Consider the following 27698-nt stretch of genomic DNA (forward strand, 5'->3'; position numbering starts at 1 on the left):
GATGCATCACGGGCCAGAGAGTTGACACACACAGGTTTCGTGTGTGAGTGCTCCTCCCTCGAATAAACAAAAGTGATGAAATCATGTGACCAAAGAGTTTTCCCACACCAATCAGGTAATGCATCGTGCCAAACTGCCCATGTGACAGTAGTTAACTACAAACATGGAAACATTTCCAGGCGTCGATGCTCTCAGTGCAAACAAGTCATAGCACTGCGCTGCTGGCACTCCTTGCTTACGTCCGAATGATTCTCCAGTGAGGTTTCATCCCACTTAGATTCAGTGCTACAAGAATACTAATGAACCATGCTGACCATATTTATTGATGCTTACAAGCAGAAATCTCTGCACTAAAAGTGAAAGGGAGAAAAACTGGATTAAACAGGATTTGATGAAGCTTGTGAAGGTTCACTTGGTTTTGTGTGAGCTTAGTTTTTGTGCTAAATCAAACTGTAAGGTTGGACTTCTCGCATGTACAAAATCAATCCAAGGCACCACATGATGACATGACTTGACTCAATGTTTTCCAGGACTTCCATTAAAAAAAAGAAAATTTCTTTTCTCTCTTCTTCCTCAAAAAGTTGTAAATTACCAAAAGTCCTGAGGCACAAAATCTCTGGTATATAGCTAAATCAAGTAATTGTTTTCGGACTCTCACGTGATTATGCATTAATGTAAATAAATCAGTCACAACTTTGAAACTTTGAGCTGATATTGTGCAAAGAAATAATAAAAACCCATGTAGCTGCAGAGGAATCAGAAAAATATCCTGTCACTGTCTCTGCAGTTACCTTTTTTTTTTTTTTGAAGCTTACAGGAAACTCGGGGAGGTGTTCATCAGACCGCAGTGGGTTTGGGGGTGTTATACGTCCATTAAGAGTGCACTATATGTCTGTTAGCTCAATCTGCGGTGAAAACCACTAGCACTTACCAGCAGCCTGCTGCCTGTGCTGGCATCTCCCCAGTGAGATAGTAGGATGCTCTCTTTGGCTCACCAGTAACAATAACTATGACATTAAGAGTCATGCACTGTTGTTGTGAAACTGATGGTCTTTTTTTTTCTTGCAGTGTTTTATGAGTACATTTTTATGAGATATCTTTCTGTGAAAACCACAGCTCATCAGAATTGTCTATTTGTATTTGCTGCTTATTTTCAGTAGATTTATATAAATGTGTGTTATATTAAAACATACTATATATACAGATTTATAATACATATTACATTACACATTACTTAATAACATGATTATCAGTTCAAAGGGAGGCTGATATTCCCTGATTGTAGATGGGAATTTTTTCACACTATCTGTCTAAGTGCACCTTATCGTTCAGTAGCTTTTAGAACCACCTTTAGCAGCAATAACTTGAAGTAATCATTATCTGTGTGACTTTATCAGTCTCTCACATTCCTGTGGAGGAATTTTGTCTCACTCTTCTGTACAGTGTTGCTTGCGTTCATTGATTTTTGCAGGCATTGATTTATGCACAGCTCTCTCAGCATTTCAGCCAGGTTGAGGTCTGGACTTTGACTGGACCATTGTAACACGTTCATTGACTCTGTGAGTCACTGCAAGGTGCCCAGGTAACGTGGCTGTAAAACAAGCCCAAATCATCACCCCTCCACCGCCATGCTTGACAACCGGTATGAGGTGTTTGTGCTGATATGCTGTGAACACAGTGCTGTGTAGTACGGCCAAACAGCTCCACTTTGGTCTCATTTGCCCAAAGGACATTGTTCTAAAAGTCTTGTGGTTGTTAAGGACACGTTTTCTGTTTAGATGTGGTGATTAAGCGCACAAGTCAGAGAGCAATCTCTCTTGTTCGGTTTTTATCTCAGTAAATAAAACCTCGATCAATCACCTCTTGGATTCCAAGCGATGCATATTGTTTACTTAAAAGAAAACAACTTAATATTTGCTTATACAGTCTTTAGGAAACTAAATAAGAAGATGCAACTACTAGTCTAGTTTTCAACTTGTCACACTGTTGGGTTGTGCGGTTCTAAAGTGTCTCAAATTTTACCATCAATTCATTAATTAATACTGTGTTGCTTGTGACACGTCCCATCAAAATAATGAGGCACCATTTATTATTGATGATAATTCATCTTCACATGTTTTATTCATCGTCGTTGAAGCCCAGAGGAAGGCGCTAAGGCCAGAGTTTGGTGACCTACAGTAAAAGTTCACTACATGTCTCAAGGTAAATAGGAAGACAGCCTGACAGTGTTCTTCTCCCTGGTGTGGGTTTGTGGCGGGTCAGTCCCATCACGGCAGCTGATGACAATAGTGACGACTGTGATGATGAGGATGGTGACGTATGCAGACGTGCGTGTGTTTGTGTCTGTGTACTGTGATTATCTTTCGTTCTTTTTTTTTTTATTCTGCTCATGTGAATATTAAAGAGTGTACATTACGGTAGAACCGAGTGTTATATGACATGTATAAGACCCGCTTTATTCCCTACCCCACCCTTTTGTAGATGAAAATGCAAGGCTATATTTGGAGAGAGCTGATGTCACAAGTGGTTTGAGCAGAGAGCCTATAACTGTTGCAGTCGGCTTGTGTGACAGTCTGACAAACCTTGGAGAGCTCCAGTAGCAGACTGGGATCTAGCCAAGACTACAGAAAGTGAGTATTTTGTCTTTCCTATGGCTTGGATGTCTTTTTCCCCCACAGGTTTTATTTATAGTTGTTAATGAGGTGCTAGAAGAAACTGACATTTATCTCAGTTTTTATATAGTAACATTTTTCTTTAAAAAATTAAAAAGGGAATATTTTAGTAAGTCTATTTCTTGCATATTTTTTAAGTAAGTAAAAGAGAGGTTAGAAGATTAAGTAAAAGATTGAAATTCACATAGAGCACAGGGAAATGTGTAGATGAAAGCTACATTAAGTTAGATGATTCTGTGGAAATATAACTAAGACTGAAATGTACAAAAACGGAAAAAAAACAAACTATTTATTTAAAAAAAAAAATTATGTGTTGTTCTGTAAACAGATGTAACAGTGAGATTGCTGCTACTATTTTCATACGACTAACACAATAAAAGACTTTGTCATCATTTGAACACATATGCAGCTGATTAATTAGTAATGAAATGTTATAAAATGATGTCATTATAATCTAACATTTAAGCTACTCATCAAATTTGGATATATATTACAAAATAATATATTCTTAATTACTTTTACTTCAAAATCAAATCCCGAAAATATTGCACCCTATACTAAAATTGCACATGGTCAGGACATGTTTATATATTTAAAATATATCCAATGTGAATAAAATGATGCGTGCATGTTCAACATTTAAAGCTGGTGCCATTAAATTACCTTTAAGAAACCAGTACTGGCAAATGTACTGTCCTAGTTGAAGTAAAATTCTAAATGAATCCATCCCATATTGTTTTTGCAAAGTCAGCTCAAGTGTTCCTTCAGATTTGCATTTAAAAGCAACTATATTCTAATTATTGTGCTGCACGTTGCTGAAGTTGAAATAATGTCAGCATTTCCAGGAACAACAAGCTTTGTTTTTCAGACTGCTCCTGCTTGAAAATGTCTGCTTGCTCCATTTTATGGTGGAAAAATCCCAGTATCAGATGAGTCGATACCATGGATTTAATTGCTTTTAAAACTATTTCAAAGATTTTTTAAAAAAATGCATTTTTGGCAATCTAACTATAACTTTATTGCATTTTTTTCAAATATAATTTAACATAGCTTAACACTTATGTTAGACCCTGACATCTATTTTGATGATGTACCTAATTTGTTGGGAATCAGACAAAACTATCACACGTCTCACTGGTTTTCCCTGAAGCACAATAAACAAATGTAACTCCTGTTGTGTTTGCAGGTAATCACGCTTACAGCATGTATCACCTCAGGGTGCCTGTGCTTCTTCTCATGCTGCTTGTGCTGCTGCACTGCATCACCGCTGCCCCAAGCTATAGGTAAGCCAACACATTCAAAGCAGAGAGCCGAGGTGCAGGAGAACTTTGGCTTTCATTTGGCTCAAATGTTGATAATCAAAGATGGAAACCAACTGTGCTCATTTGTGGGGAAAGTGTTTCACTGTGCAGGGAGAAGTGGGGCTGGAGCTAAGTGGCCACTTTCTCTCCTTGTTCTCGGGAGTTGTGGATATCTTCAAGAGCCTATCATCAATGTCAAATGGTTTAGCCCTTTGTCCTCTGTGATTCAGGTACTTCAGTCCCAGCTCATCCAGCGAGCAAGAAAGCGATCTCCCAGATAGCGAAGCCTGGTTGCTTCCCGGGCTAATCTCCAACCCATTTCTCAGCCTCGTGGGTACACGGCCACGAAGGGGTCTCACAGCTATGAACAGGTAGCAGCATTATTGCTTGATTTCATTTTAAAAAAGTTGAAATCTACGAGTATTTTTGTGGTGTTTCTTAATATCTGTGCTTTTCTTAGTCACCATATAGAGAAGAGAAAGTGCAACACAGCCACCTGTGTCACCCAGAGGCTAGCAGACTTCCTGGTCCGTTCCAGTAACACTATTGGTACTGTGTACGCACCAACCAATGTGGGATCTGCCACCTACGGCAAAAGAGGCCTACTGGAGCCTTCAGGCTACGTGAATCTCTAGTGCCAACTGAGGAAACTCCACAGCATTTGCAGCAATCCTCACAGCTCTGATGATATAACCAATCATGTAACAATGATTGTGAGAATGACATATATATATAATGATGGCAATGATGGCAATGATCACAGACTTTTCTTGATTACTTTCTTAACTTAAGAAACAGTGCCTTTGATTTAAAACATCACTGTATATTTTTTTCTGCCTTTTTGTGTGTTGTGGCTTCATATGTTGTTGCACAATGGCATGATGGGAATAATAATAATAAAAAACAACCAAATGTTAAAGTAATTCATGGGAAATAAAATAAAGGAAAAACATGTAAAGCAATATAAAATAAATGTTATTTGTTGTTTTGATAATAAAATTGTAAAATATATATATATATATATTTATATTTTTTAAAACCTTTATGCATTTTAAGCCACATTATTGTATTAGAGCTGCACGCAGGAGCTGTGAGCTGTTAGCATCCATCTGATGAGTACAGAAAACGTTTTCTTTCAGGAGATGTCCATTAATCAAATAAAAGTATTTCACTTTGATTATGAGCAAACTCTGAAAGTTGCATTGCCACTGGAATAAACTTAAAAATGAAGTAGCCATCCTATTTCACGCAGCTCATTAATTCACCCAGCTCCATAACACCAAGAAATAAACAACTCACGTTTGCCATAACGTCAAGCTTTCATGAGGAACACAGCAGCCAAAGAAACTCAGAGGAAATGCTGATAATTCAGCCCCAAATTCAATCTCATCTTTCACTCTCATCACAAGCAAACGATGGTTCAGCATTTTGAGAATAACACTTGTTCACTTTCTTGCTAGACAAGATAAACACCACTTTCATTTCTGTAAAACAAAAAAGTCGTATATGTTGCTGACGCAAGCAAATGCTCAAGACACACAAAACAGGGGAAGCGGTAGGAACTTCTGAGGGACTTTTAACACTAAATAATTAGTCTGACTTCCTGGTATTATGAAATGCAGAAGCTTATGAGGTACCATTTTATTCAAATCATTTTTAGTGCCTGTTATTTGAGTCCATATCAAACCAACTTTGCACATCAATGCCATGAAGACGATGCACCCCAAAGCATCCAAAAAGTACCTTAAGTGGCGTGCTATGAACTCATCGGCCACCGTATTATCTACACCTTCTTAGTCCTTCGTTAAAGCCACTTTTTTTTTCAGGACACTCTTAATTCTTCATGGAAGAGATTCAATGAGTTTCTGGAAACATTCCTTAGAGTTTCAGGCCCATATCGACATGACAGCGTCACACAGTTCCTGTAGATTTGTTAGTTGCACGTCCATGATGTGACTACACCTTTTCACTATACTGTTTAAGTACAGGGAACTCATTGTCAAGTTTGAGATGATTTGTGACATGATGCTGAAAACAGCACTCAGAAGATGGGTACACTGTGGTCATACAGGGACGGACATGACCAGCAACAATAGTCAGACTGTGGTGTATAAATGTTCAGTTGGTACTAAGTGTCCCAAAGTTTGCTACACCATTACAACAACACCAGCCACACTGATACGGGGAAGGATGGATCCATAGTTTGATGTTGCTTACAGCTAATGTCACAGCAAATAATTGAGACTCATTAGACCAGGCAAGTTTATTCCAGTTTTCCAATTTTTGTGATCCTGTGGGAATTCCAGTCTCAGCTGTGACAGAAATAGTACCCGATGTGGTTTCCTGCTGCTGTAGCCCATCTACTTTGTGACTTGATGTGCTGTGCATACATAGATATTCTACTGCATACCTTGGTTATAACAAGTGGTTATTTGAGTTACTGTTCCCTTCCTATCAGCTCGAGGCAGTTTGGCCATTATCTTCATTTTTACCCAGAGAACTGGATGTTTTATATTTTTCAGACCATTCTCTACAAAAATCCTAGAGATGGTTGTTTGGGACCATCCCAAAGATCAGCAGTTTCTGAAATACTCAGACCAGCCTCTCCCATCCCAACAACCATGCCACTCTCACAGTCACTGTCATATTTATTCTGATGCTCGGTTTGAACTTCAGGAGTAGACTCAGTTGTTGCCATGTGATTTACTGATTAGATATTTGTGTTAAGGAACAGCTGAACAGGTGTAGCAGAGAAAGTGACCAGTGAGTGCAGGTTTATAGTTTTTATATTGTACCTTACTTCAGTATGTAACCTTCAGTATGTAATATTGCACAGTATATACTTCAGGTGACTAATTTGATTTATGCTACAGTGTAATCAGATTCACAGCTCTTCATCATCATCATCATCATCATCATGGCCCTCTTCATTAGGCCGGTTCTGCTTTCTTCACTTTCTCCTTTATAATTTCCCACCTGCTGAGGGAATTAACTAAAGAATGATGTGACATTAAAGATAGATAGATAGATAGATAGATAGATAGATAGATAGATAGATAGATAGATAGATAGATAGATAGATAGATAGATAGATAGATAGATAGATAGATAGATAGATAGATAGATAGATAGATAGATGGCTTAGCTTTCACGTAATCTGTAAATAAATCTCCTCACTTCTTTTTTAAAACTCCTGCTCTGGTGCCTTTCTCTCATGCAGATGTGAAGATACATGAATAGGTAAAGTTCCCCATTCTAAGCTAAGTAAAAGTCTAGTAATTGCCACAAATACTGTATTCCCATATAGTCATGTGTTGCCTTTCTGCAGAGGTTATTCAGGGTAATGAATATCAAGAGGCGACGTATGACGCACAGCATTAACCTCTGTTTGATTAGCAGCGACCCAATCATCTCAGACACTGACATCAACACTCCCATGCACGGTTAGCACCTGCATAAAAGGTTTTTCAAAAATAGAACAAATGCCGGCTTTTGCTGATGAATCCAAAAACAATGCAGCCATTATCCCCCAAACACTCTGACGGTGAATGGGGATCATGTCAAGATCTGTCGATTGCCTCATGTAAAACCACAAATGGCACTGCAACTGCTATCTGCTGCGGGGTTGTTTATCACTGCGGTAATGACGGTTGATGAATGTTTTGATGGAATTTTAGATCTGATTCATGGCCTGGTGACCACATTGATCGGTGGCATTAAAGGTACAGTTGTGTTTCAATATAAACAAGAAGGTTGCTGTGCCACCAAAATTCAAAACAAAGGACTTTAACCTCCTCTCGCTACTAAATTGATTTACATGTCTTTTACAGTAATAAAGGGTCTCTGTAGTGACTAAAATGATTAATTTCTCTGATGCTGAAAGTGTTATTGTTATATATATATATTATATATGTATTATATATGTATATATATGCCAAGAGAGCTTCACAAATTACAGCAAATATAACACATATGAATATCACAAGTAAAGAAAAGAGCAACAAGTTGCACCTCAACCAGAATCTTTGGTAGTCATCAACACACTCCTGGCATTATTCTGGCTGGATATTTGACTACTTTTCAGTTGCCAGGAAGTAACAGTTGGCAGCAATTCAACGAGACAAAGAATTAGACTAGACTGATGCTTTAAGTAGGCATGTGAGGTAATATGGGAAACTCGAGAGTACACAGTTAAAAACTAAACACAGTTAAAACTAAACAGCCATAGTAAGACAAGGGAGCTAAAATCCAATGCATACAAGAGAAGCGCTACCAAAAAATCCCCAAAAAACAGGATGTATGACAAACAGAAAAACACCTACCACAGAGACTAAAATATGACAACATGATTGAGGGAATAAAGGTGAAATAAATGGAAAACTTGAAGCCTAAATTCTAACCTATGAAGAAACTCAAAAGATATTCTTCATAAGCCTGTCGTACAGGAAACCATTAATCTGAGTTATTATTGGTTTTTCACATACTGCTTTTGCAGTTAAATGAGCAGCTTTTGGCTTAATTGGTGTTAAATAAATAATAACATGGTCTAACAGGTCATGTTCTGTAGTTTATCTGAGGTTGTAGTCTTCACATTTTTAAGATCTAATAAGGAATAGATTATTTGTCTTATGCCCTGAAACATAAACCATTAAAACTAAAGGACTGACTGTATATAACCAGAAAGAATGTAAGCTTCATTAATATGTAATATAATGAAATAACGATGCAAATATTATTAATAATAATAACAATAAGAAGAAGAATTATTGATGAACAACAATAAGACAGAGGGTCATTTTATCCAGAGACCAGGCGAGCTACACTTAAGGCCAGTGTAGCATCACCTCTCTTAATAATATCTGAATGTAATCCAAAATATTAATACAAGCTGGTTGTTTCGAGCTGTTTGAGCCTTTTCTCTGAGTTTCTTAAAGAATGTTTCAAGAATTTGTATCTTCAAATGGGGACTTACGTGGACACATACATGTTGCATAAGAGATCTTCATTATATTATATATTATTTATTTGCAATCACAAAAAACAGGGTACAAAACTCAGTCTGTCTCCAAACAATGACCTCCACCCTGTTTCAGTAGTATGGACAGATCTCTTCTGAACAAAACAAACAGTGCTGTCCTTGGTTCTGAAATCTGAAACAATACCCTTTATTGTTGTTGATTTTAATTTTGTTATTGCTTCTTTGACTGTGTTTCTATTTACACAAAAAGATTAAACAGAGAGGTAAAAAAATATGGACGCAAACACTAACAATTAAACGGGGAAGTAAAATGTATCCAATAGTACTGAGCAAAAATTTTGAGGCACCCCATATTTCTTTACATGTAGCACAGAAAATTAGAAACATTTATTGAAACATGTCCAAACATAAATGAAAATACAGTACATCTGCTCTAGTTTTTTGGGCCTGTCACTACTTCTTTTCTTTTCTTCCGTTTGCCCAGCTTTCCCCTCCCTTTAAGAGCATATCTCAGGACACCATGCTGAGATATGCACGTTTCTGTCTAAAAGCTAAAAAAAAAAAAAAAAAAAAAGGAATACGTTTTTGAGACTAGCTGATAGCAACAGTGCTGCTAATACGAACTAGTTCTTTGTTGTTATGTGTAGACACAACACTGGTTCATTCCTCGAGTTAGGTGACTTTTTATTTTACATTTGAATGATTCATTGTGGTGTGGTGCTTAACAAACAAACACATCTTCTGAAGACGGTCAGCTATGAGTGAAAAAAAAAAATTTCCAAAGAAAAACTTCTGATGAACTATTACTCAAGACCACTAAAAAATTACAAGGAAGTAGGGTAACATAGTAACAAAATTAAGAAGTTTGCACATTACTGTATGTACAAGACATTTTGTGATCCATAGCTAATTCGTGTATAGCACACAAAACATTAGGTAGTAAGCAGAAACAATGACTACAAGGCTACGGTATTTCTAAATCTAACCCACTGTTATTAGAAGACTAAAATTTAAATGATTAAATGTTTAATCTGTCCTGCTTCTTAGTCAACCATACCTTTGTTTAGGCACAAACATATATTTTCGTTCCTGGAAAATATTCATGGCTCTTTAGGAATTAGATGTCACAAGCACACGTCGATGAAATAAAGCAAAGAAAAAAAATATCTAAATTCTAGATGTACGCGTTTCATAGGTTTTCCTGTCGCTTGCCGTCGCTACGCATAAACACGGAAGTTACAATACTGTGGCCGTGTTGCATTCGTAAACACCCGAAAAATCGGAATTCCTCTTCTCCAACCCAGAGAAATGTCAAAATATGGTAAGATTACTTAACTGTGACTTCCACCTTACGTAAAATCCAAACAAAATAGCACCTTAAAAGTTAACCATACTTTCTCTATCTATATCGATTTTAGCTTTCTAACAGTCCTTTAAATCTGTTAAATTAGAATCAAAGTTCATTCATTTCATAATATTTCACTGAACTTTTTCACTAATGGCTTTTAAGACAGTTGCTCACTTAACTCCAAGTGGATTCAGTTTCATATTTGTAAAATGTTAAGCGTGCGGAGGTCGTAAATGATGTCTTTTTAATTTTAAAATTTCTAATTTCCGAGGCTTTCTAAACGCAGCATCAGTCTCATGTGTGCTAAATCAACCTCGCTTCTTCGAGAATAACTTTAAAGTATTTTTGATATTTCAGCCCGACAGCCAGTTGGGCTTCCACGTTTCTAATATGTGCAGACGTCTCCTCGTTATGGCGGAAAGTGTCCGAGAAATCTTTTGACTGTTAAAACAAATTTAGGCGTCTTCAGAATACTAAGGGTCTGGTTTTAGCTAGGTTCTGTTAGCTGATCATTTCAGAAGAATGGAAAATAAAAAAGAGAAAACGTTTCAGTTCGTGGTCGTGGGGGGTGGCATCGCTGGCGTGACATGTGTGGAGCAGGTGAAATGAGATGAATGGCATGTAAAAGCTTTGCTAGTACAATGCGTGTGCCATGTAGCTACTTAACGTACATGTTAATCTACATTGACAGCTGTCGTCCCAGATTCCGTCCGCTGACGTGGCTCTGATAACTGCAGGTCCCCACATCAAGGCAGTGACCAACTACAAGCAGGTCAGAGGGACATTGATGACGATGATGGTGGCGGTAGCTCAGTGGGAGCTTCATCTCTGACAGAGTTATGGATTTGTTCTCACAAACTCCCACGTTACAAATGCATGCGCTCATGTATTTTAAGTCATCAACTGTATTAAAAAAAAGAAATAATCAGTATTTCATTATGATGATTCATTATGATTCACATACAAGCTGCCTTTAAAAACATAATATGATCATCATGGACACACTGTATTTTACTGTTCGGGTTTGACTATCAACAGGCTATCTTATCACTTCTCTGAATGGCTTTTAATGCTGTAATTTTCCACTGTCCTCCTTTCAAAGGTGTCCAGGACACTGGAAGAGTTTGACGTGGAGGAGCAACCATCTAGTGTTCTGGAAGAAAAATTCCCCAACCTTACTATCATCCATTCTGCTGTTAAATCACTCCACACAAAGTCACATGTAAGGTTTGGCCACATGTAGGATGCATATGTGACAGCAAAGGCCACACATGTTGTTTACTTACTGTAATTATAGCAGAGTGCAAACTGATTTCATGCAACAAGCACTTTACTATTAACTGTGTACTATTGCCACCTTGTGGACATATGGTGGGCAGGTTCCATGGAACAAGAATGAGATTATTGTTGCAGTACAATAGTGAATTTCACTATAATGAACGGTGCCTCCTTTAGCTTATCCATTACGCTGCATCATTCTTTAGGAAAACAGAGGAGATGGTGCGTCCTCTGTCTCATGAAAATAAATGATCAACATAACAGTCAAGAGACTGCGTTTTATATCATAACTTGCAAATATGCAAGCAATTTTTTAAATGTGGTAATTGAAATATAAATGTTACGCAATGTTGTTATAGTTTGCCTGATATGAAAGTTTGCTGCTTTCCTTGAAGCACTTCGTTACGAGTTTAGTGACATGTCTCGTAATCAAAGATAATGAGCCAAATCAAAGCTCAAAGTGAAGTGAAGGTTGTCGTGCAGGTCAGTCTGTACTGGTTGTGCCTTCATTTTAGACGTCAGCTTTTAGGATTATCAATAATTAATTTGACTTGAGAGGTGCTGAGAGCTTTAATAAAGGTGAGTGTAGCAGATCTTCAGCTGGAAAAGAAAACTGTGTTATGGCCTGCATAACACAACACAAAAAGAACATGGGGCGAAGGATTAAGGATGAGATTTGGTTTGATGAGATTTTTTCTTACATTGCAACCCCTTCTCAGGGATTTGCGTCTCCTCCTGGATCGTAAATTAAGATCTTTTGTGTGTTAGGCAAATGTGTTAAATGCTTACAAGGCTAGGAGGATTAAAAGATGACCTTTATGTTTAAATCACACCTTTTTTCAAGAAACTGAGGTTGTGAGATAAAACAGTTAAAGCTCACAATTGATTGCCATTTCCCATGTAATGCTCCTCTCTTCGTCAGTGTGTGGAAACTGCAGATGGCCGGGTTTTTGGTTACAAGAAGCTGTGTATCTGCAGCGGTGCCAGACCCAAGCTGCTAACCCAGGACAACCCTTACGTGCTGGGGATACGGGACACAGATAGTGCTCAGGTACAAGCCAAATCTTCTGGATGTTTGTGTAGCTAGTAGCATGTGGGTCTGAAATTCCTGAGGAAACTAACCTCATAAGACTTTCATAGTAACACCAAACAGTTTGTCCAAAGAAAACAGCTTGACTGCTTGTCCTTGTATTTTAGTCCCTCTTCTCTGGTCTTCATTAAGGTGATATTACTTAACTGGATGTGGCATTAGCGACTAATTACCAGTCTACTAACCCTTTGAGCTCCTGTACAACTAAACAGTGTTTGAATTTCAGCTATTACAGCTTCTGTAAGATCTTATTGGTTTCACTGAACAAAAAAAGGGTGTTTGTGTATTTTCTACATCTGCATTAGTTGCACATAGTCTGTCTGTAAATGATTGTGTTTTATTAATAACCTTTAAACATAGATGTGTCACTAGTTTTCTTTGTTCTTTTAAAGGAGTTTCAGAAGAGGTTATCCAAAGCTAAGAGGATTGTTATTGTTGGGAATGGAGGAATTGCCTTGGAATTAGTGTAAGTCTGCTGTAGCCAGAATGCCATTTGAGCCCACAGTTATTCATGCTTTACTGAGTACTTGTGAACTTTGTGATCTTTAGGTATGAGGTGGAAGGCTGTGAGGTGATCTGGGCGGTAAAGGACAAGGCCATAGGAAACACATTCTTTGACGCAGGAGCAGCACAATTCCTCATCCCATCGCTTGAGGCCGACAAACCCCAGGCAGCTGCCCCCTGTAAGAGGCCTCGCTTCACTACAGAGGAAGCAGCTCCCGGAGGCTCACACATCTTCACAGCAGGTTCTTTCTTTTCCTTCCTGTTCTACACTTCTGCTCTTCTCTCCTTTAGTACAGAAAAAAGTATATAAAGCAAATGTTTGTCTTCTCTCAGATAGAAGCTCACAAGCGTACGGTCACGGTCCTACGGATTCTGGAAGTGCCCTGGGTCCTGACTGGCATGAAGGAATAGCTCTTCGAGGAGCAGAGCAGGTGAGATCCTGTATGCGTGGTTGAAGTCTGTGGGGAGTAAAAAAAAAGGCTAATGTTCTGTTTGAACAAGGTCCTAAAATGTCTTACATGTTCTGTTTCTGTGGTAGTTGAATTTTTAGAATGTGTTTTTAACTTAAAAACAGTACAGTTAATTTGGGAAATTAGTTTTGTGATCTTTATCTAAATGCATGTCACTTCCTCTGTGTTGTTCCGCCTTTCTAAGATACCTATTGTTATATTTTGCAGTGCAGCTAAATGGGTTCACACCCTAACGCCCATTAACTTAATAGCATAGCTGCGGGTACCTTCTGTTGGTTCATTATCAGATTCATAGTATCAAAATCCCTCTTGAACCTTATCTTGCTACTCAACAGCTATAATGGAAAAACATTTTTTATTTTAGTAGTTAAGTTAATGTCATTGAACTGCAAGTGTAGAAAGTCAAATGTGATTAAAAAGGATTAAAACATTTTGCTAACATTGCAAATAAGGTTTAAAAAGCTTTTTCACCCAGGTTATACTTCTTTTCCAGTCATGCTGACCACTCAGTTTTAACTGTGCATTCATAATGTACTTTATTCTAAAAGCTTTATCTGACTGTCGTGGCCTGTTTAAAATCATCAGTTAACCAATCATGTAAATCTTTTGACTCCTCAACAGTCAAATGGCACATAGACAACATGCAAATTCTACACACACAGGCCCAGTGATAACCACTATGAGATGTTACAGAACTCTTCCCATAAATTTCTATTCAGGTTTGTTTCAGTGCCATGTCTCCTCATTATACAGTCACAGTCAAAAGAAAGTACACCGTCTGTCAGATCTAAGATTTTACATATCAGGTCACAAAATTGCATAAATACAGACCTAAAAGCCCAGACCTACAAACTGCCAAAACCCCTGCTTTTAGAAAGGTGCTCACACTTGCTGATGATGAGTTAATCATCTGCATTTGATCAGCAGCACCTGACTGCTGCTTACCCTCTTAAATCATACGGAAGCAGTAAGCAGTGGTGTTCCACACACTAGTTTTGTGTTTCATGTGATCGCGTATTTAACTAATTCTAAGATCTGCTCAGATGATTTTTAATCTGTCTTGATATGTCGAACCTTAAACCTAAAAGAGGGTTTCTTTTTACTGTGACTGTACAGTAAAATCTCTAACAGATGATGTAAGGTTGTTTGTTTCAGACATGGCAAAAATGCAGTGAGAGAAATGGGGAAGTGGTTATTTCCACTTCGGCACACAAAAATAACGTAGGCTGTGGTGGTGAGGCAGCACAGAATTACTGCTAACCTCGTTCACAACTACACGAAATGCTGAACAAGCGGACAATCTAAAAGTTTAACAGTATTAGGTTCTAAAGTTGCTTTTTGCTTCTTTTTAACATTGTTTTACTAACCATTTCAACCTGGTTGCAATAATACTAGCCTCATAAGGCTGAAATTAATGGTTGTAGCTTATGTAAAAAATTTTAAAAAATCTTCAAAATACAGACTTTTTGGATTACTAGACTCAGTGAGTCCCTGGGTTAGCAACACAACAATAATTTGTCTGACCATCAGTCACAAATCCACACTTACTTTACTGGCAGGGATTAAATATCAAATAATGTGTTGTATGGCTCACTGCACTGTTTAATGGTAGGAGACACATTTAGTAGTTTATAAAAGCCTGAGTGTAGCACACAGTTTATCCTGTCATACTGTCCTCCTGTTCTGATGAATCCCCTCACACTGCTGGCATTTGCTCAGGTGTCCCACAGAGTTTCAGTGGAGTACCAGTGTGAGGTGGAAAAGATCTTCACCTGTGAGGAGCTTCATAAATCCCCAGAGCAAACACTAAGAACTGAGTGTGGTGAGGATTAAATTTACTGCTCTGTGTTTTTCTCTAACCCTGCTCCTTTCTTGCTCACTTTTTTGTTTGTTTTTTTTACACTCTGCCCTTTGTCTGAGTAGGAGACTGGCCAGTTTACGTCCGGCTGACTAATGCCCAGACATTTGGCTGCGATTTTGTTGTCAGCGCCACAGGTGTCGTTCCAAACACTGAGCCCTTTCTCCAAGGCAACACGGTAAGAAAACTCATCCATATGCAAAGTGGAAATTCCTAGTGACTCTGCCAGAGCTTCCAGGCTTTGGGAACGTTGTTGTTTTGCATTATTATTAAATGCGTTCGTGCCATTTGTCATTCATCGTACGGTCATGCGTCTGGCCAGTACCGTGTTAGATTTTACCAAAAGTTGTTGAGCTGCACACAGTTTCATGACTGTATCTGCTATGCTACATTAAATACTCATGTTCCCACATAAAGTGCCTTTTCCCTCTTGATTCCCAAGTGTTTTCAGCCTCACTAATAGTACACACTCTACCTCTTCTCGTGTCTGCTCACTTCGATGTAATGTTCAGTGTTTTGCAAGGCAAATTGCATGAGACCTACTTGTACGGCTTATCTGTTTTTGTAAGTGGAAATGTGGTTTTAATGCCTCTAGATGTCAGTAAAGCATAGGTGAGCTTTTTCATTACTCTGGTTTTTCAGCCTGTGTAAAGCTGCTGGATTTCCAGCAAAGTGCCACTGCATCAAAGTTAGTGTAAAGTCTACAGCAACCACTCTGATTTACTTATATGTACTACATCTTCCTTTGTTTTGTTTTTTTATTACTGGTGCTGATCATTTCTCTGTGTGAAAGTTTGTGGTTGCAGACGATGGCGGCCTACAAGTAGATGGTCACATGATGACATCCGAGGCAGATGTGTACGCTGCAGGTGACGTGTGCACTGCGTGCTGGGAGCAGAGCCCTCTGTGGCAGCAGGTAAAAAAACAGTCAGTTAATCTACAGTGCAGCATTTTTGTCCTTTAAACATTACGTACTGCTCATGTCGTTTAAGTAATCCAGTGTAAAAATTAGAAAAAGTAGCGTACCATGTGTTTCCTGATTTTTGACTTAAAACAAAATTATAATGCCAAGCAACTGTTTCTGTTTTAAGCAGCTTCTATATGTGGAAAACAATTAAAAGTTAGATAATTAGATATATTAGCTTATGCCAGGGCAAAGCATCCATCTGTCCATCCGCAAGTCATAGGAATTGCTACTTCTGGACACAATGAGCAGCTAATCATCTTAATTGTGCTCAAGGTCAAGATTGAGATCTTATGGGTCATTTTACAGGCACAGTTTTCACAACACTCACTACTCCTTCTAGACAATTGGACAGATTTTAGTGAAACAAGATTAGTTTGTCCCAGATATGACTGTTTGCAAGGCTTCTTTATATTCAATTCAATTCAATTCAATTTTATTTATATAGCGCCAAATCACAAGAAAAGTCGCCTCAAGGCGCTTCATAGATACAGAGAAAAACCCAACAATTATGACCCCCTATGAGCAAGCACTTTGGCGACAGTGGGAAGGAAAAACTCCCTTTTAACAGGAAGAAACCTCCAGCAGAACCAGGCTCAGGGAGGGGCGGCCATCTGCTGCGACCGGTTGGGGAGAGAGAAGGAAGACAGGATAAAGACATGCTGTGGAAGAGAGACAGAGGTTAATAACAGATATGATTCAATGCAGAGAGGTCTATTAACACATAGTGAGTGAGAAAGGTGACTGGAAAGGAAAAACTCAATGCATCATGGGAATCCCCGGCAGCCTACGTCTATTGCAGCATAACTAAGGGAGGATTCAGGGTCACCTGGTCCAGCCCCAACTATATGCTTTAGCAAAAAGGAAAGTTTGAAGCCTAATCTTGAAAGTAGAGATAGTGTCTGTCTCCTGAATCCAAACTGGAAGCTGGTTCCACAGAAGAGGGGCCTGAAAACTGAAGGCTCTGCCTCCCATTCTACTTTTAAATACTCTAGGAACAACAAGTAGGCCTGCAGAGCGAGAGCGAACTGCTCTAATAGGGTGATATGGTACTACAAGGTCATTAAGATAAGATGGGGCCTGATTATTTAAGGCCTTGTATGTGAGGAGCAGGATTTTGAATTCTGGATTTAACAGGAGCCAATGAAGGGAAGCGAAAACAGGAGAAATCTGCTCTCTCTTTCTAGTCCCTGTCAGGACTCTTGCTGCAGCATTTTGGATTAACTGAAGGCTTTCAGGGAGTTTTTTGGACATCCTGATAATAATGAATTACAGTCGTCCAGCCTGGAAGTAATAAATGCATGAACTAGTTTTTCAGCGTCACTCTGAGACAGGATATTTCTAATTTTAGAGATGTTGCGCAAATGGAAGAACGCAGTCTTACATATTTGTTTAATATGTGCGTTGAAGGACATGTCTTGGTGAAAAATGACTCCAAGGTTCCTCACAGTGTTACTAGAGGCCAAGGTAATGCCATCCAGAGTAAGAATCTGGTTAGATACCATATTTCTAAGATTTTCAGGGCCGAGTACAATAACCTCAGTTTGATCTGAATTTAGAAACAGAAAGTTAGCGGCCATCCAGGTCTTTATGTCTTTAAGACATTCCTGCAGTTTAACTAATTGGCGTGTGTTATCTGGCTTCATGGAGGTAAATGATGGAAAGACAAGAACACAGCTTTACTGTTTCTACCAGAATTCTCGCCTTCATTTAAAAGATCAATCAATTGATGCAAACTCAGCAGCAACAAGTGCTTTAAGCTGATACTGCGATACTGTCAAAGGAGGTAACACCTCGAATCTCATGAAACACCTGGCGACGCATAGCGTTTTTTTAAAAGCCGAGAAATGCGCCGTATTTGATGGCAGCAGCAGCCGTTCTTCTCTGCGCAGACCCTAAGCCTCAACAGCAGCCACTAGGCCCAGGATCCTACTGCTCCACCAGGCCCAGGATCCTCCAGCAGCCACTGGGCCCAGGATCCTCCAGCAGCCACCAGGCCCAGGCTCTTCCAGCAGCCACTAGGCCCAGGATCCTACTGCTCCACCAGGCCCAGGATCCTCCAGCAGCCACCAGGCCCAGGCTCTTCCAGCAGCCACTAGGCCCAGGATCCTACTGCTCCACCAGGCCCAGGATCCTCCAGCAGCCACTGGGCCCAGGATCCTCCAGCAGCCACCAGGCCCAGGCTCTTCCAGCAGCCACTAGGCCCAGGATCCTACTGCTCCACCAGGCCCAGGATCCTCCAGCAGCCACCAGGCCCAGGCTCTTCCAGCAGCCACTAGGCCCAGGATCCTACTGCTCCACCAGGCCCAGGATCCTCCAGCAGCCACTAGGCCCAGGATCCTACTGCTCCACCAGGCCCAGGATCCTCCAGCAGCCACTGGGCCCAGGATCCTCTAGCAAGGCACCAACAAGTAAATCAACAGTGACAAGACGGTGAACGGAGCGAGCAAGACAACAAGCTCAATGGGGCCTAAGAGAACACCGAACGCCGATGAAATTGAGGACATCAAAAAGTCATTGGACTTTCTAACTGAGGAAACATCGGCTATCAAGCTACAACAGAAATATATCCTAGACTTAGTCGAGGAAATAAGGTCGCTACGTAACCAGAATGCAGAGAAGGAGAAACGGATCGTCTATCTGGAGAGCAGGGTCGCGGACCTGGAGCAATATACCAGAATGAACGACGTGATCATCACAGGGCTGTACATAAAACCCCGGTCATATGCTCGGGCTGTGACTGCTGGCAGTAAAGAGGAGCAAGGAGATCTGAATGGGAGCTCTGCGGAGCAACAAGTAGCTGGTTTCTTGCAGTCGAAAGGGATCGACCTGGACTGTAATAACATCGAGGCATGCCACCCCTTGCCCAGGAGAAATGCTAGTGATAAACCAGCTATCATCATAAGATTTGTAAACAGGAAACACAAGAATGCACTGCTGAAGCAGGGGAGGAAACTAAAAGGATCGAACGTCTACATGAATGACCATCTAACCAAATCCAATGCTGACATAGCGAAGAAAGCACGATACCTAAAGAAACTGGGTAAAATTCAGAACACCTGGACTGCAAACTGTAAAATATTTATAAAGCTCAACGGTACACCGGAGGAAGCCAAGGTGCTGGTCATCAAATGCATCCAGGATCTGGAAAAATATTAACAGGTCACTTGACTACAAAGGCAAGGAGCGGGACAAACAATCTACAGTCATCAAAGCAGGTAATAGAAGACAACAACGGAAGCTAAAGCGTAACGTATTCAAGGATGAAACAATCAATTAATTCATTATCTGGGAATTATACATTGCTACCACAAAGGATTGCTAATCAGGAGATAAATTCACCAGTAAACACGGAATACAAAACACACTTCACAGAGCAGGACATTGATCCAGAACTGAACTTTTTTAACATCAAAAATACCTGCTACTATCATACTGAAGAACAATTCAACAAAACTGTCAAGGTCGACGGCAAAATATCTATAATCCACTTTAATAGTAGAAGTTTATATGCAAATTTTCACAAAATAAGGGAATATTTAAGCAAATTTACACATCCATTCAGTGTGATTGCAGTATCTGAAACATGGATTAATAAACAGAAAGGAGAGGACTTTGTAATAGATGGATATGAATTAAATCTTACAAATAGAAAGAATAAGAATGGCGGTGGTGTGGCCTTGTTTGTGGATAAAAATTTAAAATACAAGGTGGTAGAAAAAATGACGATGGCGGTAGATAATATATTAGAGTGTGTAACAATAGAAATTAGTATGGGAAAAGAGAAAAATGTCATTGTAAGCTGTATATATAGAACACCAGGTTCTAATATTGAAATTTTTAAGGAGTGGGTAGATAAAACATTTATTAGGACAAATCAAAAAGTCATGTTCATTTGTGGGGATTTTAACATAGATCTACTAAATCCAAACAAGCAAAGAGCGACAGAGGAATTTATTAATACAATGTATAGCTTGGGACTTTTTCCAGTGATCACTAAGCCCAGCAGGATTACAGCACAGTCGGCAACCCTAATAGACAATATATTTACTAATGAAATAGAAAATAGAACCATAAGTGGTCTCCTAATTAATGACATCAGTGATCATCTACCTGTTTTTATAGTGTATAACAGCAATTACAGGAAGGTTAAACAGCAAAACACAATAAAATACAAACGAGTGAGAACAGAAGAGTCAATAAACGCATTCAAAAGTGATTTACTCAAGCAAGAATGGGAGATGCTGTATAAGGAAAAAAATATTGATAAAGCTTATGAGATTTTTTTAGGAAAATTTAAACTGTTATATAATAGTCATTGCCCAGTAAAGAAATATAGTAAAAAACAAAAATATGCAGAGTGCCCATGGATTACAAAAGGATTGCAAAATGCATGTAAGAAGAAAAATGCCTTATACAGAGAATTTATAATGAACAGAAGTACAGAAGCTGAAAATAAATACAAGAAATATAAAAATAAATTAACGAGTATTTTAAGGTCATGTAAAAAGGAATACTATGAAAAATTACTGATTATGAATAAAAATAATATTAAAGGGATCTGGAAAACATTAAATACCATCATCAAAAAGGGCTCGGGGGAGGCAGACTATCCTTCGTATTTCACAAATAATGATAGAAATATTACTAATATGAGCGATGTGGTAAATGATTTCAACAAATTCTTTGTAAGTGTTGGGCCAGACTTGGCTGAAACAATTCCTGATATAACAGATTCTGTAGAGAAAGAAACTAGACTCATTGACCGCAATCCTCATTCAATGTTCTTAACGGTGGTGGAAGAAATGGAAATCATTGATATTGTTGGGAAATCACAAACAAAAAACTCTACAGACTCTGACGACATTGATATGGAAATCGTTAAGAGAGTGATAGAGGGCATTTCCAAACCCTTAACACACATTTGCAATTTGTCCTTACAAACTGGTACATTCCCAAAACAAATGAAAACAGCTAAAGTAACACCACTGTTTAAAAATGGTGACAGACACCAATTCACAAATTATAGGCCTGTCTCTCTACTTTCTCAATTTTCAAAAATACTGGAAAAAGTCTTTAGTAATAGACTTGACAAATTTATAGATAAACACAAAATAATAATGGATAGTCAGTATGGTTTCAGATCAAATAGATCAACATCATTGGCATTAATGGAACTGATCGAAAATATCACCAACAATATAGATAAAAGACAATGTATAGTTAGTGTATTCATTGACCTAAAAAAAGCTTTTGACACAATTAATCATGACATATTACTTGATAAACTGGAGTACTACGGCATTAGAGGAGTGGTGTTAGAATGGGTAAAGAGTTATTTGAGAGACAGGCAGCAATTTGTGAAAATTGGGGAATATCAATCAGAGTGTATGGACATTGTTTGTGGAGTTCCGCAGGGGTCAGTATTGGGACCAAAGCTGTTTATCCTCTATATCAATGATATATGCAGAACATCAGATATACTACAGTTTATTCTATTTGCAGATGATACAAATATTTTTTGTACTGGAGAGAACTTACAGCAGCTTTTGGAAATTGTCACACAAGAAATGATTAAACTGAAAACATGGTTTGATAGAAATAAGCTATCATTAAATTTGGAAAAAACTACATTTATGTTATTCGGAAATTGTAAAAAAGATGCAGGAGCAAAATTATTAGTAAACAATGTTGAAATAGAGCAAGTTTCGGATACAAAATTTCTGGGTGTGATAATAGATAACAAAATCTGCTGGAAACCTCACATAAAGCATATACAAGCCAAACTGTCAAGAAGCATCTCCGTACTAAGTAAAGTTAAATATTTTTTGCCTTCCAAATCACTCCGGGTACTTTATTGTTCACTTATATTGCCATATTTGGAATACTGTGTGGAAATTTGGGGAAACACATATAAAACTGCACTTCAACCAATATGTAAAATTAAAAAAAAAGCAATCAGGATGATTAATAAAGCAGGATTTAGAGACCATACTAACATCATGTTTTTGAAATTAAAAATACTGAAGTTTATGGATCTTATAAAATATAAAACTGCAAAAATTATGTACAAGGCCAGATACAATATGTTACCAGGAAATATACAGAGGATGTTCTATGACAGAGAAGGAGACTATGAATTGAGGGGGAAATTGAATCTAAGGATTCTTAAAGCACGGTCAAAGGTTAAAACCTTTTGTGTCACTATTTATGGGGTAAAACTGTGGAATAGTTTTACTATAGATCTACAGCAATGCTCAGGAATTAGTAAGTTCATGAAAATACTTCGAAAACTGATTTTGGAAGAATATGATACCGATAAAGATGATCACCCATTGTATGTATAAAAATATCAAATTATATCCAAATTATATCAATCACGGTAGCCAAGTTTATATAGGTTCTCCTCGTGTATTGTGTGGAGTATGTGATGATGGGAATTAGGTGAATTATGTGGGATCAATAAAATGTTGAGCAGGGGTAGGAATTAATAAGTATGTTCATACTTCTTCCTACTCCTTTTCAGACCAAACATTGTTACATTATGTCAGACGATTTTGTTTTATTTCATTATATATTTTTTGTTTATCTGAACACATACGTGTGTGTGTGTATATCTACATATATATTCGTATCTGTAAATGAAAATATATGTAGTGTGTATATATTGTTTTTTGTTTTATATGTCTGAAACAAATAAAGATACAATACAATACAATACAATGGACAGATAGAGCTGGGTGTCATCTGCATAGCAGTGTAAATGTATGCTATGTCTTCTAATGATGCTGCCTAGGGGAAGCATGTATAATGTAAACAGAATTGGTCCTAGCATTGAACCCTGTGGAACTCCATAATTAACCTCAGTGTGTGAAGAGGACTCCCCATTTACATGCACAAATTGGAGTCTATTAGATAGATATGATACAATATCCCCGTGCATTTGAATTCTCAGTAGTTTGTACAATACAACAAAACTTTTCCATTTCTTTCTGTGAAACAAGCTGTGAAACTGTGATAGATGTGAGTTTTAATCGACACTGAAAGGTGTCAGTTTAGACCCAGCGTGCCAGCAGTAATTCAGTTCGCTGACTTAACGACAAGTTTAATGACAAATGGTTTGAGAAAGCGCACGCTTGAACAGGCTTACAAAGCTAACGGCACTGCATGGTGAAGGTGTTTCAAACTTTAAACAAATGAGATTAGGAGAGATTATTTAAGAAAATAATTATATCTGGATTTTATTTTTTAAATTAAGAAGCATTTGTCAGTATTTTTAAACTCATTACTTTACTTTGGAAATTTTTTTCTCCTCACGGTGTATTTTATTTTGTTAGTTTAATCTTAGAAAATGTTTAATTCTGCTTTTTTATGGCTGTAGTCATCCTGTAAAACATGATCGCATACATTCACATAAAGATTTTTTGCTAAAAAGAAAAGTAGGCTGTAACGTTTCATACACCATGTTACGTAAAGACACTTTGCGCAGTGTTAGAAAAGTGTGGAGAGCAGCTGTCATATTTGCACTGTCATGCATATTTGAATGTAACACTGTGTATGTGTTGTGTGTACAGATGCGTTTATGGACGCAAGCTCGTCAGATGGGTTGGTATGCAGGCCGTTGCATGGCAGCACACATCCTGTCAGAACCAGTGGAGCTGGACTTCTGCTTTGAACTCTTCTCACATATTACTAAATTCTTCAACTACAAGGTAAGAGATGTTTTACTAAAGTGCAGCAAAGTTATTTAAATGATAACTAATAGGTTAAACATCAACTATGCAAAGTGGAAAGGTTTTCATTCTTTTCAAGGTGATTTCACAGGGCCGCATGGTTTTAGCCTCAAGGTTGATTCACAGTGCTTTTTAAAAAACATGTCTCCTTCTGATTATTCCACAGGTGGTCCTACTGGGAAAGTTTAATAGTCAAGGGCTTGGGCCAGACCATGAGCTGCTGGTACGCTGCACTAAAGGCCAGGAGTATGTCAAGGTGAAACTGCAGGGATAAACAATGTGATGACAGTAAATGGTAAAAGGACTGGTACTTACAGTGCTGTGAAAATGTATTTGCCCCCTTTCTGAATTTTTACTTATTTATTTTGACATATTTATCAAACTTACATGTTTCAGATCATCACACAAATTGTATCAGACAAATATAACCCGAGCACGAACAGACACATCCTGAAGTTTGCTGATGACACAGTGATCGTCAGTCTTCTGGTGGGGGACGAGTCAGGCCATGGGCAGATTGTAGATGATTTTGTGGATTGGTGTGATGAGTCCTTCCTTTCACTAAATGTGTCAAAAACTAAAGACATGATTATTGATTTTAGGAAGTCCTCTTATAGCTCATCCCCTACTATCATTAGAACTGCTGATATTGGGATCGTTGAGAGTTATAAATATCTAGGTGTGGTACTTGACCATAAACTGTGTTTTGAATCTCATGCTGATGCCACTCGTTTTAGAGTACCTCTGAGGAAGACCAAAAGACTCAAGGCTTCTTTTGTCCCTACTGCATCCTGTCTCCTACATGGCATATAACCGTCCTGGGATTTTCTATTACTATTATTGTCATTTTATATTATGTTTTGTTTACTTTTATCCTGCTGCTAAACTAATTTCCCTTTTGGGACAATAAAGAATTTGAATTGAATTGAATGTATTAATGGCTATCCCTGCCATTATCTCACTGGAGTGGAGTCCTAAACCCTTAGAAAATAAAACCTTGCATTATTGCCCTTCCCAAACTGACAGATGTTAAAGACTTTCTCTCATCTGTTCTTGAGTGTTTTAGATTGTGACATGATGTGTTGTTTTTGAGAACTTCAGCCTACATCATGGCAAACAACATCTTGTTTCAACAGGTCTGACAGTAAACAAACCTGGGTGTAGCTTGTGAAAGTTAACTCAGCTTTTGAAAACTATGTCATGGCTTAACAAGGGCGGGACAAAAGCATTTTTCACACAGGGCCAGGTAGCTTTGGATAGCTTCATAGTCATCATTTAAAAGCTGCATTTTGTATACACTATCTACAAATGGAGTTCCAAGGTGAAAACTGCTGTCGAAAACGGCTCATCTCACATTTTTCAAAAAACATCTTGATGATTCCCAAGACTTTTGGGAAAATATTCTGTGGAATGGAGAGACAAAAGTTTAACTTTTTGGAAGGCTTGAGTCCCGTTCCATCTGGCGTACAGCTAATACAGCATTTGATAAAGAGACAATGATACCTCCAGTCAAACATGGTGGTGGTAGTGTGATGGTCGAGGACTGCTTTGCTGCTTTAGGACGACTCGCTGTAATTGATGGAAACATGAATTTTTTTTCTTCTCACAAAATCCTGAAGGTCAAGCACACTTTGGTTATGCTGCAGGTCAATTATCCAAAACACCAGCATGTCCACCTCTGAATAGCTTAGAGCAGGGGTGTCCAACTCCAGGCCTCAAGGGCCGGTGTCCTGCAGGTTTTAGATGTGTCCTTAATCCAACACCGCTGATTTAAATGGCTAAATTACCTCCTTAACATTAAGGTCTCCAGAGGCCTGGTAACTAACTAATCATTTGATTCAGGTGTGTTGACCCAGGGTGATATCTAAAACTTGCAGGGCACCAGCCCTTGAGGCCTGAAGTTGGACACCCCTGGCTTAGAGAGAAAAACAAAATAGAGGTTTTGGAGTGGCCTTGTCAAAATCCAGGCTTGTATCAGACTGACGACCTTAGCACAGTGCTGAAGGGAGGGCTTTAAAGTTGCCTGTACTGAAGCGTGCATGCACATGCAGAAATACTTTTTCACAGCATTGTAACTTCTTCAGTCTTCAAAATTAAAATCACCAAAGGCTAATCTGGAACCCAGAAATCAATGGGAGCTGCCAGGGTGTCTTTGTCTTTTGTATACAGTCTTTAGCTAATATCAATATTTTGTCCATCTCATTGCAATTAAATGTTTGTTCCAGGTTGTTCTCAGTGGAGGGAGGATGGTGGGAGCAGTGCTTATTGGAGAAACAGACCTGGAAGAAACATTTGAAAACCTGATACTCAACCAGATGGATCTGACGCCATATGGAGAAGAATTGCTTAACCCTGACATTGACATAGAAGACTACTTCGACTGAGCTCTGCTGGAGAGTTTGAACAATGGCAATTAGCTGTGTGAAAGAAAGATTATGTTTGCAATAGTAAATGAAATTATTTATTTTTGCTTTAAATAAAAAAAATTCTAAACCACATGCACTAAATTGTTGGTTGAAATATGTATTAGGTAAAAGTATTTTTGTAGCAGTATATACAATACCGTGCAAGTCTTGAGCCATCCCCCATTTCTTCAGAGTTCAGCAATTTATTGAAAAGTGCAAACAGACGTGGACATTTGCACAAGCTTGAAAGTCAATATTTGGTATGACCACCTTTATTCTTCAACACAGCCTGAACTCTCTTAGGCGACATTTCTTGTCATTTCTTTAAGCAGTCTTCAGGAATAGTTCTCTAGGCATCTTGAATGATATTCAAAGCTCTTCTTTGGATATTGGCTGTCTCTTGTTCTGTTCTCTGTTAAGATGAACACACACTCAGTAATATTGAAGCCCAGGCTTTGTGGAGGCCAGTCCATGACTGATAGTGGTCCATTGTGCATTTTTCTATCTAGGTATGCTTTTACTGCGTTATCTGTTTTTGGGATCATTGTCACATTGAAATTGAAGCCATTTCCATTTCAAATATTTCCAGATGGTATGTATGGTTATTCAAAATCTGATTGTACTTTTCTGTGTTCATAATTCCATGGTTTTTGACCAATCGCATTAGACACCAATGGCTAATGCAGTCCCAAACATGACAGAGCCTCCACCAGGCTTTACAGATGGCTGTAGACACTTACTGTTATTCATCCCTCTATAAGTTGCTTCAGATTTTCAGCCCAGTTATTGTGTAGCCTTTTCTCCTTGTTTCCCTTCATTAAGAATGGCTTCCTGACATCCACGCTTCCAGTGAGAAGATTTCTGATGAGGCTTCAGTGAACAGTAGATGGAGGGCGAGAGGCATCTCTTATTGCTGGATTTCTTCATATTGCTTAAAGACAAATGCTGTTCATCTGCTATAGGTTTTAGGCCTGACAGTTTTATAAATTTTTTAAGGACACCCTGCACATCACGTTGACATACACCAAGTTTTGTTTTTATTATTATTATTACCAATAGCTCTTTGGAAATATTCTTGTTGATGCCAAAATACAATT

General features: G+C 38.4%; 3 protein-coding genes across 3 annotated transcripts; all 3 read left to right on the plus strand.

Annotated features, from left to right (window-relative positions):
- Nucleotides 1–2503: 2503 nt before the first annotated feature.
- iapp (islet amyloid polypeptide) lies at nucleotides 2504–5175 on the plus strand. Its single transcript, XM_086269371.1, has 4 exons — nucleotides 2504–2630; nucleotides 3859–3955; nucleotides 4204–4344; nucleotides 4434–5175. The coding sequence occupies exons 2-4, from the start codon at nucleotides 3876–3878 to the stop codon at nucleotides 4606–4608; spliced, it is 396 nt and encodes a 131-aa protein (XP_086125497.1). The 5' UTR covers nucleotides 2504–2630; nucleotides 3859–3875; the 3' UTR covers nucleotides 4609–5175.
- Nucleotides 5176–10577: 5402 nt separating this feature from the next.
- On the plus strand, nucleotides 10578–26694 carry pyroxd1 (pyridine nucleotide-disulphide oxidoreductase domain 1). Its single transcript, XM_086269503.1, has 13 exons — nucleotides 10578–10899; nucleotides 10991–11071; nucleotides 11402–11521; nucleotides 12500–12628; nucleotides 13060–13133; nucleotides 13217–13413; nucleotides 13505–13602; nucleotides 15361–15463; nucleotides 15565–15677; nucleotides 16293–16415; nucleotides 24038–24175; nucleotides 24363–24452; nucleotides 26422–26694. Exons 1-13 carry the CDS (start codon nucleotides 10822–10824, stop codon nucleotides 26578–26580), a joined length of 1503 nt encoding a protein of 500 aa, XP_086125629.1. The 5' UTR covers nucleotides 10578–10821; the 3' UTR covers nucleotides 26581–26694.
- LOC147310550 (uncharacterized) lies at nucleotides 18492–22895 on the plus strand. The gene has a single exon (XM_086269659.1). The coding sequence runs from the start codon at nucleotides 18927–18929 to the stop codon at nucleotides 19620–19622; it is 696 nt and encodes a 231-aa protein (XP_086125785.1). The 5' UTR covers nucleotides 18492–18926; the 3' UTR covers nucleotides 19623–22895.
- Nucleotides 26695–27698: the final 1004 nt, after the last annotated feature.

This window comes from Aulonocara sp. 'chitande type north' Nkhata Bay, linkage group LG17 (assembly GCF_057382095.1).
Source record: "Aulonocara sp. 'chitande type north' Nkhata Bay isolate Kocher_YH1m ecotype deep benthic linkage group LG17, A_spYH_male_GT1.1, whole genome shotgun sequence".
NCBI lineage: Eukaryota > Metazoa > Chordata > Actinopteri > Cichliformes > Cichlidae > Aulonocara > Aulonocara sp. 'chitande type north' Nkhata Bay.